Source organism: Artemia sp. Qi Xiang Cuo, chromosome 11 (genome assembly GCF_049724085.1).
Source record: "Artemia sp. Qi Xiang Cuo chromosome 11, ASM4972408v1, whole genome shotgun sequence".
Taxonomy (NCBI): domain Eukaryota; kingdom Metazoa; phylum Arthropoda; class Branchiopoda; order Anostraca; family Artemiidae; genus Artemia; species Artemia sp. Qi Xiang Cuo.
This window is the reverse complement of record NC_142804.1, coordinates 60,756,018-60,769,220: the sequence shown is the minus strand read 5'-3', so window position 1 is coordinate 60,769,220 and position 13,203 is coordinate 60,756,018. Positions and strand designations below refer to the sequence as shown.

Sequence of the window (13,203 nt, the reverse complement as noted above, 5' to 3'; positions counted from 1 at the left end):
ATAAGATAAGTTTTATTCTTCATTAAATACACATATAATATTACATGTTATTAATCCCTCAAAGGCTCATTGGCCTGTACAAAGAGGGACGACATATGAATTACATACTCAGAGATAAAAAACAAAAGAAAATTTAAAATGATCACTTACTCACATATGAAGGAGAAGAAAAGAAAATATAGATAAACTGGAAACTATAGAAAAAATAAATAAACTAAATTTATTAATTATATTAAATAGACTCACAAAAAAAAAAAAAAAAAAAAAAAAAAAAAAAAATTATATTATTATTACTTTAAGCGAATCCCTATCGTCGAAACAGAATTATGTGTATTGTCAGGTAAAACCAACACCATAATAGCTGTTACGATATTATTCATAACTCATATCCAAGATATTAAAAAATCAAAACTTAAGCCATGTACAGCCCTTTTAAGCTTATATTTAAAACTATATAAATTCCAATTCAATCAGCTCTGCTTATTTCTGAGGCTAGGTAGCAAAATTGAGGTTTATGGGTTAATTCAGTCATAAGGCTTATAATTATTGGACTGTAATAAAATGGTGCGAAAGCAATAAAATTTAACCCGTCTTCATGAATGCTACTCCTTAGTGAACTATACAAGTTTCAGCAATAAATATTGATAGTCATACCTGAGGTCTTGGAGTCATAGCGCAGAGAAGACCACCATAAAACAAAACTAAACATTCAGGGGACATCAACTCCACAAAAAAAAAAAAAAAAAAAAAAAAAAAAAAAAAATCAGTTTGATTCTTAACTAAATGGTCCTTAAGAATCCTCTTGAAAGTGCCAAATGAGTGGCATTTCTGTACTGAAGAAGGCAGGGAGTTCCAAACCTGATGACAAGCGATGAGGGGATTGAAATCTGACCGCACAGTGGGAGTAGGAGGAATGCAGATATTATGTGACGAACGAAGGTTATATGGAGCTGAATCAGAAATAAACTGAGGAGTTTTTTGAAGAGATTTTGGAAGATTGCCATGAAGCTGATGAAAAACAAAAGAAGCACAAGAAAGAATGTAGATAGACTGTAGATATAGAAGCGGTCTTGGTGAAGAACTGTTGGTGTCCATAACCAGACACCGTGTTTTATCATATATGACAGAAAGCGACCGCAGTGTAGAAGGAAAAGTAGACATCCATACTATGGGGCAATAAGAGACATATGACTGGACAAGGCAGAAAAAAAGAAGCTTCAGAATAGATCCAGGAAAGGTGTGTTTGAGTTTTCGAATGACACCCAAACTCCGTGAGACCTTAACCCTAATCATGGCTATATTGTGTCTAAATGAAAGGTTCTCATCAAGCAGGATACCAAGATACCGGACCAACCGATTCTTTGGTCTACACAAGGGGTACCTGAAGCTGTGTCAGTTGAGGGAAAGCTACACCAATTCGAGAAAAAATAAGAAAATGTGACTTGGTAACATTCAAGGCCAAGCAATTCGCCTCAAACCATGTAACTACTCTCTCAAATATTGCCACCAGATTAGATCTGACATCACATTCCGTCCTCCCTAAAGTCCCAAAAGTGCTATCGTCAGCAAAAGCAACTAGGGCAATCTTCATTAGAAGTAGCATTGGGAAACAAAGGAACATCCGGATGACAAAGATTGCAGCATACTAGAGGACTGGTGCTCTTGACTGTTGAAATAAGATCATTGACATAAATCAGAAATAAAACGGGGCCAAGAACAGATCCCTGGGGGACACCATATTCTACTTCAGAAGGGCTCTGGAAAAGCGTATCAATTGAAATAAGTCTACCACAAAGATATGATTCAAATCAAGAGAAAACATTTGATCTTATACCAATATGCGATAATTTCCAAAGGAGAATTGGATGAGTCAAAGAATCAAAAGCTTTACGAACATCCAAAAATAAAGCTGCCGGGATAAGACCAAAATCTATTGCCGAATGAATGAAATTCAAAAGAGATGCAAAAGCATGCTCTGTAGAGTGATTCGCTCGGAATCCAAACTGGAAATCATGAAAAAATTTTTTGACATCCAGAAAACTAAGAAGCCTGGATAGCATAGCCTTCTAAAAAATTTTGCTGAAAACATATTTATATATATATATATATATATATATATATATATATATATATATATATATATATATATATATATATATATATATATATATATATATATATATATATATATATATATATGTATATATATATATATATATATATATAATTCCTATAAACATCTGAACTAATTTTATATATATATATATATATATATATATATATATATATATATATATATATATATATATATATATATATATATATATATATATATATATATATATATATATATATATATATATATATATATATATATATATATATATATATATATATATATATATATATATATATATATATATATATATATATATATATATATATATATATATATATATATATATATATATATATATATATATATAATTAGTTAAGATGTTTATAGGAATTAAAAGTAGGTTTCGAAGTCTCGAGTTGGTTTCAAAGGCATTTTGAGAAAGTTTCTGCCAAAATACGTGTTCCAGGGTAATTGGACCGCTAAAGGCAGATCAAATGAGAGGAGCTGTTTGTACGTGCCGATATATATATATATATATATATATATATATATATATATATATATATATATATATATATATATATATATATATATATATATATATATATATATATATATATATATATATATATATATATATATATATATATATATATATATATATATATATATATATATATATATATATATATATATATATATATATATATATATATATATATATACTACGAAAACTTTACGAAAATTAAAGTTTTTTTTTAAAGAAAAGTAAAGGCCATATTAAACTTAAGATCAGTAGAAATAAAATTTTCTGAAAGTTCCCAAAGAATTTTACGAAAAACGCTTCTTAACAGACGTTTGGTATTTTCTTGGATATGGCTATTATGGCAACTTTTACCACAGCAACCAATGTTTAGAATCCAAGTCCTAAAATTGGTCTTAATCAGGAACCCTTATCGCTATCTAAATTCACAAAGTGCAAAGATTTTCAAACAGAGGTGTTGATTGTTTAAAGTTCAGGATTTGTCTGCCCATTTCATACGAAAACATTGATTGAAAACGAAAGTAGTCTTATCTAGAAAATAAATATCGTAGAAAATAAACATCACGACGTGAAAAAAAAAAATGATAAACCATCCAGTGGCGGATCCAGAGGGGGGGGGGGGGCAATGGGTGCCCCTCTATAGTAGTCTAAAGTAGCGAATTTACCTAATTAACGCAAGTTTACATTAATTAAACTTGCTCCTAACGTAAGTTTATCGGATCAACCTATTTTGCGCCCCCCCTAAAAAAATCCTGGATCCGCCCCTGAAGCCATCACACCAATTCCACCAGTTCTTAGAAGAAAAACAAATTTCTTATTTTCACAAATTTCCTCAACCCCCACCCCCTTTATTATAAAATCCTACAGAGGCCGATCAGTTGAGTCCACTGTATGTAAATAATAGATTAAGTCATAATTTGTATATAAATTAAGTCATACCTGTGAGATGGGACACTTGCAATCCACTTGGCTAGCTCACCAATTTTTTTTCTGCTTTCGCAATTACGAATAATGCACTTTGTAACCATTTCTCATTGATTGACGAAAACCCACTAACCCGCTAATGCAGAAATAAGTGGGAGGAGCTTTTTGTTCGCACCGAGAATGAAGACCAGAAATGATCTGCGATAAACTTACTGGATAATTCTATAAACTGTGGTTGTAAGTAAGGAGCACCATTAAAACTTAAAACGAACATAAATTGTTCCATATATGAGGGGAAGGTATCCCTTGCTAACCCCTTGCTCTTTATGCTAAAGCTTTAAAGTTGTTCTGTTTTTAACACTTCTTGCTCAATTTCAGCAGCTCTTGTGCTTGAGCGGTCTTCATTAAAGATTTGTGCCAAAGTCAGACTTTAGTATAAAGAGCAAGGGATGAGGAAGTGGTAGTCCCCCCATATATGGAAGAATTTCTATTCGTTTTAAGTTTTAATGTTGCTACTTATTTTCATTCAAAAACATTTTTTTTATATTTTTTAAAAGTCAAAAATCTTTTTTTTATATTTTTTGTATTTCTGACCGTTTCTCAAATCATATCAGGAAATCCTCTTATGTTGAACTTTTCTCTTGTAAAATTCGCCCCGAAAAATTTCTCCTTATGGAAAATCCCCCACCCCACGCAAAATTCCCCTAATAAAATGTTGGCATATTTTCCAATAACAAATACTGTGAGTGAACAATGGGCAAATTACGTAGCTTACAGCCCCTTTCCCAGAGGCTATGTGGTTTACTTCAACTCCAACGGCCTAGTTATTGGACATTTTAACTATGTTGAATTGAAATCTCGAAATTTTGGTTTCTTTGGGGAAAAAAAGCGTGGGGGGGGGGTGCTAGTGACCCTCCATTCTTTTTGGAGAAAACTCTTCATTTTTGCTCGAATGAGCCGTCTCCCAATCAACCAGAACCATTGATTTGATACGATCATCCTTGGGAAAGAACAACAACAAATAGACATACATCGGTGTTCTTTTTTCTAGGAAAATTACAAAATTTCATATTTTTGTTGATAGGTTCTTGAAAAACTTACTGGGTTCTCAGATATGCTGAATCTTATGTTGCGATTTTCATTAAGATCTCCTGATATTTTGAGGGTTTTCCCCCCTTTATCGGATATCAGGCAAAACTTCTCAGGCCCGTAGCTTTTTATGGTTAAAATTAAACCTAACGAATTTTATATATTTAGAATCAGCATAAAAAGCAAATTCTTTCGAGGTATCAATTATTTTCAAAATTTCATTTTTTAGAGTTTCGGTCATTAATGGACTGAGCCGTTCCTTGCTTACAGTTTGTTACACACACAAACAGTGTTACAACACACAAACAGTGTTACAACACACAAACACACAAACACACAAACAAACACACAAACACACAAACAAACACATAAACAGTTTGTTACACACAAACTTTGTTACCATTCCTTGCTTACTGTTTGATACACACAAAATATTCTACTAGTCTTTTCTATCATTCTTTATGTGTTATATATATATATTTTCTTTCTTTTTCACTGTCTTTAAAAATTCCTGATTATTTTATCCTCTTTATTGTTTGTGATCAGTATTTGCACTAGCTAATCACGAAAATCAACCCCCTCAGCTATTCGGCTTGTATAGTGTTGGTTTTCGCCTGTGTTTACTCACTTTGGGAGAATCACGTTTGGATACACATTTTGCAATAAAAACATTTTGCAATACACATTTTGCAATAATAAAAAATTCAAGCCCTGCTTTCTTTTGGTACTTTTATAGAGATAACGAAAAGATGATCAACTAATAAGAGTGTGAGAAAACTGACTAGTTAGAGGTCAATTTACAATGAGATCGAGCCAACTCTGAGATTTTGCAATTCCAGCAAGAACTAGCTAGAACCACCATCGAAGTTCAATTCTGAAGATTTTTAGAACTTATTTTAGGCCAGCCAATCAGAAAGCTTCATTTCCAACCCTTAGCATTATAAAAAAAACTGTATAGGAAATTAAACCCTATGATACGCCCACATTCAAGTGCATGTTTATTATTGGCATGAATAAAGGAATCAGAGCATTCCTTTTTGATTTCCTGTTGTACTTCGGAAAATTTATGAAATTTTTTCATGTTAAATTTCGACAATCACTTTCCAATACCTTCAACTTAGCAAAAAAAAGTTCAAAATATGACTTTCCGAGCTTTAAAATCACGGTAGATTTATTCCTCTTATTTTTTATTTAATTTCAAATCATTTGATCGACATGTACCAAAAACAAGATTTTTCGGTTCATCCTCGATTTTTCTTTTCTTTTTCAGTTCATTTATTTTTTATTCATTTCTTCTGTTTCTGAAAGCCATTTCATTTAAATAGCTCTGACAGGTACCTAAATTTCAATTTATGGAGAAAAACCACAATAAGAAATAATTCTCTCATGACAAATACCGAACTCTACTGATACTTTGTAGAAGATTTATCAAGTTTATTTTAAGCATGAAATTAGGTAAGTCCTAAGAGAAACTCTGTTGTGGAAAAAATACACTTGCCTACTATTGGCTGTCAGCATTTAAAACTTTATTTTACCAGTGAACATAAAATCAACCAAATCAAACATTCTTAGGAATCAAACAAAACCTTTTTTTGTCATTGCTAGACAATTTTACAATGAAAGTATTTTAAAGTTTTTAATAACAATCAAAATTTAATTATTTAGCCATTTATTATTTATCAAACAGGCTTAAAACCACGTTTAAAAACCTGTTTTTAAATTATCATTATGAAAGCATTTTAAAAATAAAAATACTTTTATGCGGAGTTAAATTGATAAAAAGTGTTATCTTACCATCAAGTTTTAAAATTAGGCCTTTCTCGTGGCTTACTTTTGTGTTTTGAATGGTTGGCAATAGTTTTTCATTTAATTGTTTTTCATTTCTGTTTTTTTTTGTATAATCTGATTGTGACCAGCAGATTGCAGAAGGGTATGAAGATCACCTTTTTTATTTGAGAATAATATGCAGAGAAATGAATTATGTTATAATTTATTGATGTTTGATTTTTTATTTTTTTTTATCTCAGTAAGTAATTGGCTATTGTTCTCTGAGTTTGTGATCCGTATATGGTCCCAAAATTACAGGCCAAGGAGTCTTTGGAGGGGGGGCTAGAACAGTGTATTATGGTTTGTGTATTGATAATGAATAAAATATTATCTTATCTTAGGCCACTAAAAAATCACATAGAAATTCAATCATTGAATTTCAGAATACAAAAAAAAAAAAAATTCAATCACTGTTTCTGCAAAATCGAGATTAAGTTTTAACATGATGGCTTTTTTCTTCAAATAGTTGTATTTATCAAACCGGGGTTTTATCAAACCAGATAAACCATTTTAAATTTTTTTTTTAGATCCTCATTATGAAATAATTTTTAAGATCAAACCATTTTTAAGTGGAATTTGTGTTTGACATAATTGTATATATCATATAACCATAATATCATATAGCCATATAGCATAGATTCCAAAATTGTGTGCCCTCATACACAATTGTTTAAAAAGAATTGGTATCTTACCATATAGAATTAACTCTATGATTGTTCACACTGGTGCACAATTGTGGAAAAAAAATTATTATCTTACCGTATTGTACAAATTCCATGATTGTGTACACTGGTACACAATTATGTAAAAAAAAATGGATATCTTACCATATAGCATAAATTCCATAATTGTGTACACTGGCTCATTTCTGGTGCAAACACCAAGTAGTTTGACAACATTTTTGTGTTCGAAACGCTTCATCATTTCTGCTTCACTTAGAAAATCTAATTTTTCTTCCACCGTAGAGCCCATTTTCAGTGTTTTCACAGCTACAGCTACCTTAAATTGAACTTCAGAATAAAAAATCCGTTCTGATTAGAACATCTTTTTAATTTTGAACGGATCTGAACTCTTTAAAAATTTTATAACCTGATTTCAATCCACAATTATCTACGGAAGCGCAATTATTTACAGAAGTAAAAAAAAGGTAAAGAATACGGCATTGGACTTTACAGTCCCTACCGGCGGTGCTGATCTCCGTGTCTTGGCCCTTCAGCCAGGAGGTGCAATGGAGGTGCCAGGATGGTCTAGGGCCAACCATCCTGTGCTATCGCACACCCTTCCTCTTCATCTTCCCCAGATTTCTCCATGTACCCATTTAGAGCTGGGTCGAGTCTGGTTGAGCTTACAGAGTCACGTCACTGACCCCCGTCCCAAACCAAATAATTGGATACACTAGGATTTGAACCTTCACCCTCTCGGATAAAGAATCCTAAATCCAGCGTACCAATCCACTCGGAAAAAGTGAAAAAAATTACTATTCTGCAATATAAAAATATTATCACAAACTCAGCTACTAAACATAAGACATGCATTTCGACAAAATCTAAAAAATCTATTTAAAAATCTATTTTAATTTACCATTACAAAATTCTACTCAAAGATTTTATTGTTACAAAAAAGAAAAGAGCCATGCGAGAATAGATTCCTATAATTTGGTATATCTTATCGCAAAAATGGTTTTCTAGACCTCTGACCCCCCCCTCTAATCGGCATGGCAAAGTATTACAGACTAGCAAATTTTGGAACAATTTCCGATTTGTGACAATCCAGAGGACATTAAATATACCATACACCGCGTTCCAACAGTTTTTCATTTTATCTAAAGATAGGTAGCCTTACACACGTAAAAACACACGAGTGCCCTATTTTGTTTGTTTGGTAATTATTAGCATCAGTAGGTTGAAAGGATAACCGAATTTTATTGTTTGATAGCGTTAGATCATAATTTAGCGATTCAATTTTGAAATGATACGGGCTCCATATCGAACTTTTATGACTTGATATTACTACATAGCCAATTAAATACAAAATTGACATTTTTAAGCTTGTTTCAATCTAAAGCATGTGGGTTTGAAGATCTGGGGTATATTATGGAAAGTACAAACACAAGTTTTTCTAATTCAAATTAAAAGGGTTCTACCTCAAGATTCATTTTTTTTATTACAAGTATAATTTTCTGGGGCAAGGCAAGGATAAGAGTCAAACGTCATTGTTAGTCTACGGTAATGACAGTGGTTAAGTGGGATCCTGTAACGTTGGTGCTTCAGAAGGTTGAGGAGGATTTGTTGAATGTTTTCCAGAGGAGTTGTCTAAGAACAGTCTTAGATTGTTTGACTGTTTAGGTTGTTAGGTTGTTCGATCCCACTTTCAAGGGATATAACTAAAGAGATGTCAATATGGCTAGGCCATGTTTTTTTTATGGAGGAAGACAAATTGCCAAACATTGTGCTTGTTAGCCATCTCTCCAAGGCCGAACAATGAACAGATCGTTCCTGAATCTGGTGGGAGAAAATCAAAAGAAACAATTTAAAGGAAATTGGAACTTCATGGAAGGGGGTAAAAGAGTTATACTTTGAATTGATTCCTGTGGAGGAGGAGCGGGTGCAGATGTGATGGCCTCAGTGACCTCAGTGGATTTGTGCTGGAATGAGCTGTCTGCACTAGTGGCCTCAGTGGCCTCAATGGATTTGTGCTGGAATGAGCTGTCTGCACTCATGGCCTCAGTGGCCTCAGTGGATTTGTGCTGGAATGAGTTGTCTGCACTAGCAGTCGTAGTAATAGTAGTAGGGACATCAAGACCGTATCCAACGAGGGGGTGGGGTTAGAGGGTTTGAACCTCCCCAAAATGCGTGTCTGACTCGTAAAAAACGTAATAAAAATGCATAAGTAGAGAGCTATCTTATACTCCGATCAGAACCACGTGGTTTATGGTTTTCTCACTGAGAATGGAAAAACAGAATTTTTCTCACCTGAAAAAAACATGAATTTTGTCACATTTATGGATGTTTTCTTGGATGGTTATGTGTGTTGGTCAATTTATTTGATGTTTTTCATGGATGTCAACAGTAATTTATGTCTGTTTTATGGTTTTTGTCAGTGAGAATTTGAAAAACAGGAACTTTTTCACTTTTATGGATGTTTTTATGGTTTTTGTCAGTGAGAATGAAAAAACAGGAACTTTCTCACATTTATGTCTGTTTTATGGCTTTTGTTAGTGAGAATGGAAAAACAGGAACTGTCTCACTTTGATGAATTATTGAGTCTAATGGGGGCAGAGTCAATGACACTTTCTCCAAGGTCTCTTTCTCCAGGTGTGTTTTTGGCCAAGTGCCCGCTAGGGGAGAATGTTATGATCCAGAAATAGGAAATAGATTGTTTCCGAGGAAGCTAATTAATGTCTGACAGATAATGTGAAGTTAATTAATGTCTTTGGAGTTCGACCAGAATTGTTTCCGAGGCAAAGTTTAGATCACACATGACAGATGATGTCATGATTGATTGATTGACATGAAAGGGGAATTAATTTGTTGTTTCTAAGGGGAATTGTTTCCGAGCGAATTTTTTGATCTTAGCGATGAAGTGATTAGCGCGCGAAAGGGTTTCTTTGTAATTTCAAATGTGAAAGCACAGAGATGCCAAAACAAAAGGAACTCGCTGAAATTACGTTTAGGGATTATTTGGGCGATACCGTTTTAGCCATTTTAGGGAATTATTTCGGCGAAACAGTTAGAGACATTTTAAAAGATGATTTTAGAAAAGGTTTCAGAAGAGAATTTGAGGGTAAAACTCTGTGGTCGTTATAATACACAAGTTGTATTTTAACAGTGTCGTGAGGTCCCCTACCCCAACCCCAAAGGGTTCCGATCCCCCTACCCCAACCCCAAAGGGTTCCAATCCCCCTACCACAACCCCGAAGAAAACCCCCGGTCCTCAAAGGCCCCCCAGGCTTCCAAAGGGCCCCCGGACCTTAAAAGGCCCGCACCCGGTCCCAAAAGATCCACCCGCCCCTCCAAGGTCCTCCCCCGGTCCTCAAAGGTCCCCCAGGCGCCCACTGGGCCCCCGGACCCCCAAAGGCCCTCCCCGGGCCCCAAAGGCCCTCCCCGGGCCCCAAAGGCCCTCCCCCAGTCCACCAAGGTCCCCCCGGCTCCCCAAAGATCCCCCGGCCCTCAACGGCCCCCGGACCCCCAAAGGCCCACTCAAGTCCCCAAAGAGCCTCATCCCCATTTTTGTTAATACTTTTTTGTGCTTTTGAGACACAGAAGGGTCCCCATATTTCAAAAGGCTTTATTATATTTTTTCAGAACAAGTTTTTTTCTTAATGTCCTTCATAAACCAATTTTACAAGTTGAAGTAGTTATCTTTTTCACCACAACTTTACTTTACTACTTTTTGCACACCCCAAGATCAAGCAATACTTTTCAAAAGACATTTTAGAACAAGTTCCTTTCTTAATGTCATTCCTAAACCCATTTTAAAAATTGAAGTACCCAACCTTTTTGCACACAATTTTACTTTACAACTTTTTGCACAACCCCAGAATCAAGCAATACTTTTCAAAGGCATTTCAGGACAATTTTTTTCTTAATGTCCTTCATTAACCAATTTTACAGCTTGAAGTAGTTATCTTTTCCCCCACAACTTTACTATAAGGCTTTTTTGAATTACCTAATATCATGCAATACTTTTCAATGGCATTTCAGAACAAGTTTTTTTCTTAAGGTCCTTCCTAAACCCATTTTACAAGTTGAAGTACTTATCTTTTCCCCACAACTTTACTTTACGACTCTTTTGCACACCCAAACATCAAGCAATACTTTCCAAAAGGCTTTATTATATCTTTTCAGTACAAGTTCTTTTCTTAATATCCTTCCTAAACCAATTTTACAAATTCTGAATTTTTCCTTAGTAGATAGAAAAAGCTATATCATAGTTGCGAATATTTTCTCGGAAGATAAGCAGTTCTATTTCAATTTTAAATTTTATCAATGAAGTTAAGAAAAGTTAAAGTTCTCTTCTGAATTTTCTCAATGAAAAAGAAATTAGTTATTAATCAATTCTATTTTTTCCAAATAATATAAAAATTTTTCACTTCGGATCAAATTTTTCTCAAAGAGATGAAAAAATTTTAACTACTGTTCCTAATTTTTCACGGAGGATAGAAAAGTTCAAGTTCTCTTCTGAATTTTACCAAAGAACACACTCCAATTGTAATTTGTCCAGAGAAAATAAAAATCTTCCACTTCAGTTTTAAGTCCACCAAAGACATAAAGAAATTTAAAGTTCTATTCTAAATTTTTCCGTAGTATATAGAAAAAGCTATAGCATACTTGTGAATATTTTCCCGGAAGACAAAAAGTTCTAGTTCAATTTTTAATTTTATCAACGAAGTGAAGAAAAGTTCAAGTTCTATTCTGAATTTTTTCAATGAAAAAGAAATTAGTTATTGATTATTTCTATTTTTCCAAATAATATAAATATTTTCCAACTTCAAAATGGGCACACACAAAAACTTACACACACACACACAAAATTACACACACACACACACACACAAAAAAATACACACACACACACAAACTAACACACACACACAAACACACAAAATAATACACACACACAAAAACATACACACACACAAAAACTTACACAAGCACATAAAAACATACACACACACAAAAAAACTTACACAAAAAAAAACTTACACACACACAAAAAACTTACACACACAAAAACTTACACACACAAAAAAAACTTACACACACACACACACAAACTTACACACACAAAACTTACACCGCCAAACATAAATACACACACAAAAAAAATTACACACACACACAAAAACTTACACACACACAAAAAATTACACACACACAAAAACACACACACAAAAAAAAAACAAAAAACAAAAAAACAAAAACACACACACAAAATATTACACACACACACACAAATAATAACAAACACACAAGTTTACATAAACACACACACAAAAAAATACACACACACAAACAAAATAACACACACACACAAAATATAACACACACACAAAAAAAAACACACACACACAAAATTACACACACACACACAAAAACTTACACACACAAAAAAAATTACACACTCACAAAAAAAATTACACACACACACAAACTTACACACACACAAAAACTTACACACACACAAAAAAAAATAATCCTACACAAATAATTAAACACACACACACACATACACACACACAATAAAATACACACACACACAAACTAATACACACACACAAAAAAATTACACACACACAAAAACTTACACACACACACAAAATATTACACACACACAAAAAATTACACACACACACACAAAAACTAACACACACACACACACAAAAATTTAAACACAAACACAAACAAACACACACACAAAAACTTACACGAAAACAAAAATTAAACACACACAAACACACAAAAACTAAAAAACCAACACAAAAACATACACTCAAAAATACACACAAAAACTAACAAAAACACAAAAAAAATTACAAACAAACACAAACTTACACACACACACAAACACTTAAACATAAACAAAAACATACACACACACAAAATATGAAACACACAAAAAAACTAAACCACACAAAAAAACTTACACACACACAAAAACTTACACCCACACAAAAACTTACACACACACACAAAACTTA

At 33.1% G+C, this 13,203-nt stretch overlaps 1 protein-coding gene across 1 annotated transcript in view; it reads right to left on the bottom strand.

Annotated features, from left to right (window-relative positions):
- LOC148947203 (uncharacterized) overlaps positions 1 to 13,203 on the bottom strand; it is a 180,266-nt gene that overhangs the window by 36,314 nt on the left and 130,749 nt on the right. Inside the window, exon 9 of the mRNA XM_089096533.1 lies at positions 7,331 to 7,502. Coding sequence (XP_088952659.1) covers positions 7,331 to 7,502 — 172 coding nt within the window. The remainder of the gene's footprint in view (positions 1 to 7,330; positions 7,503 to 13,203) is intronic.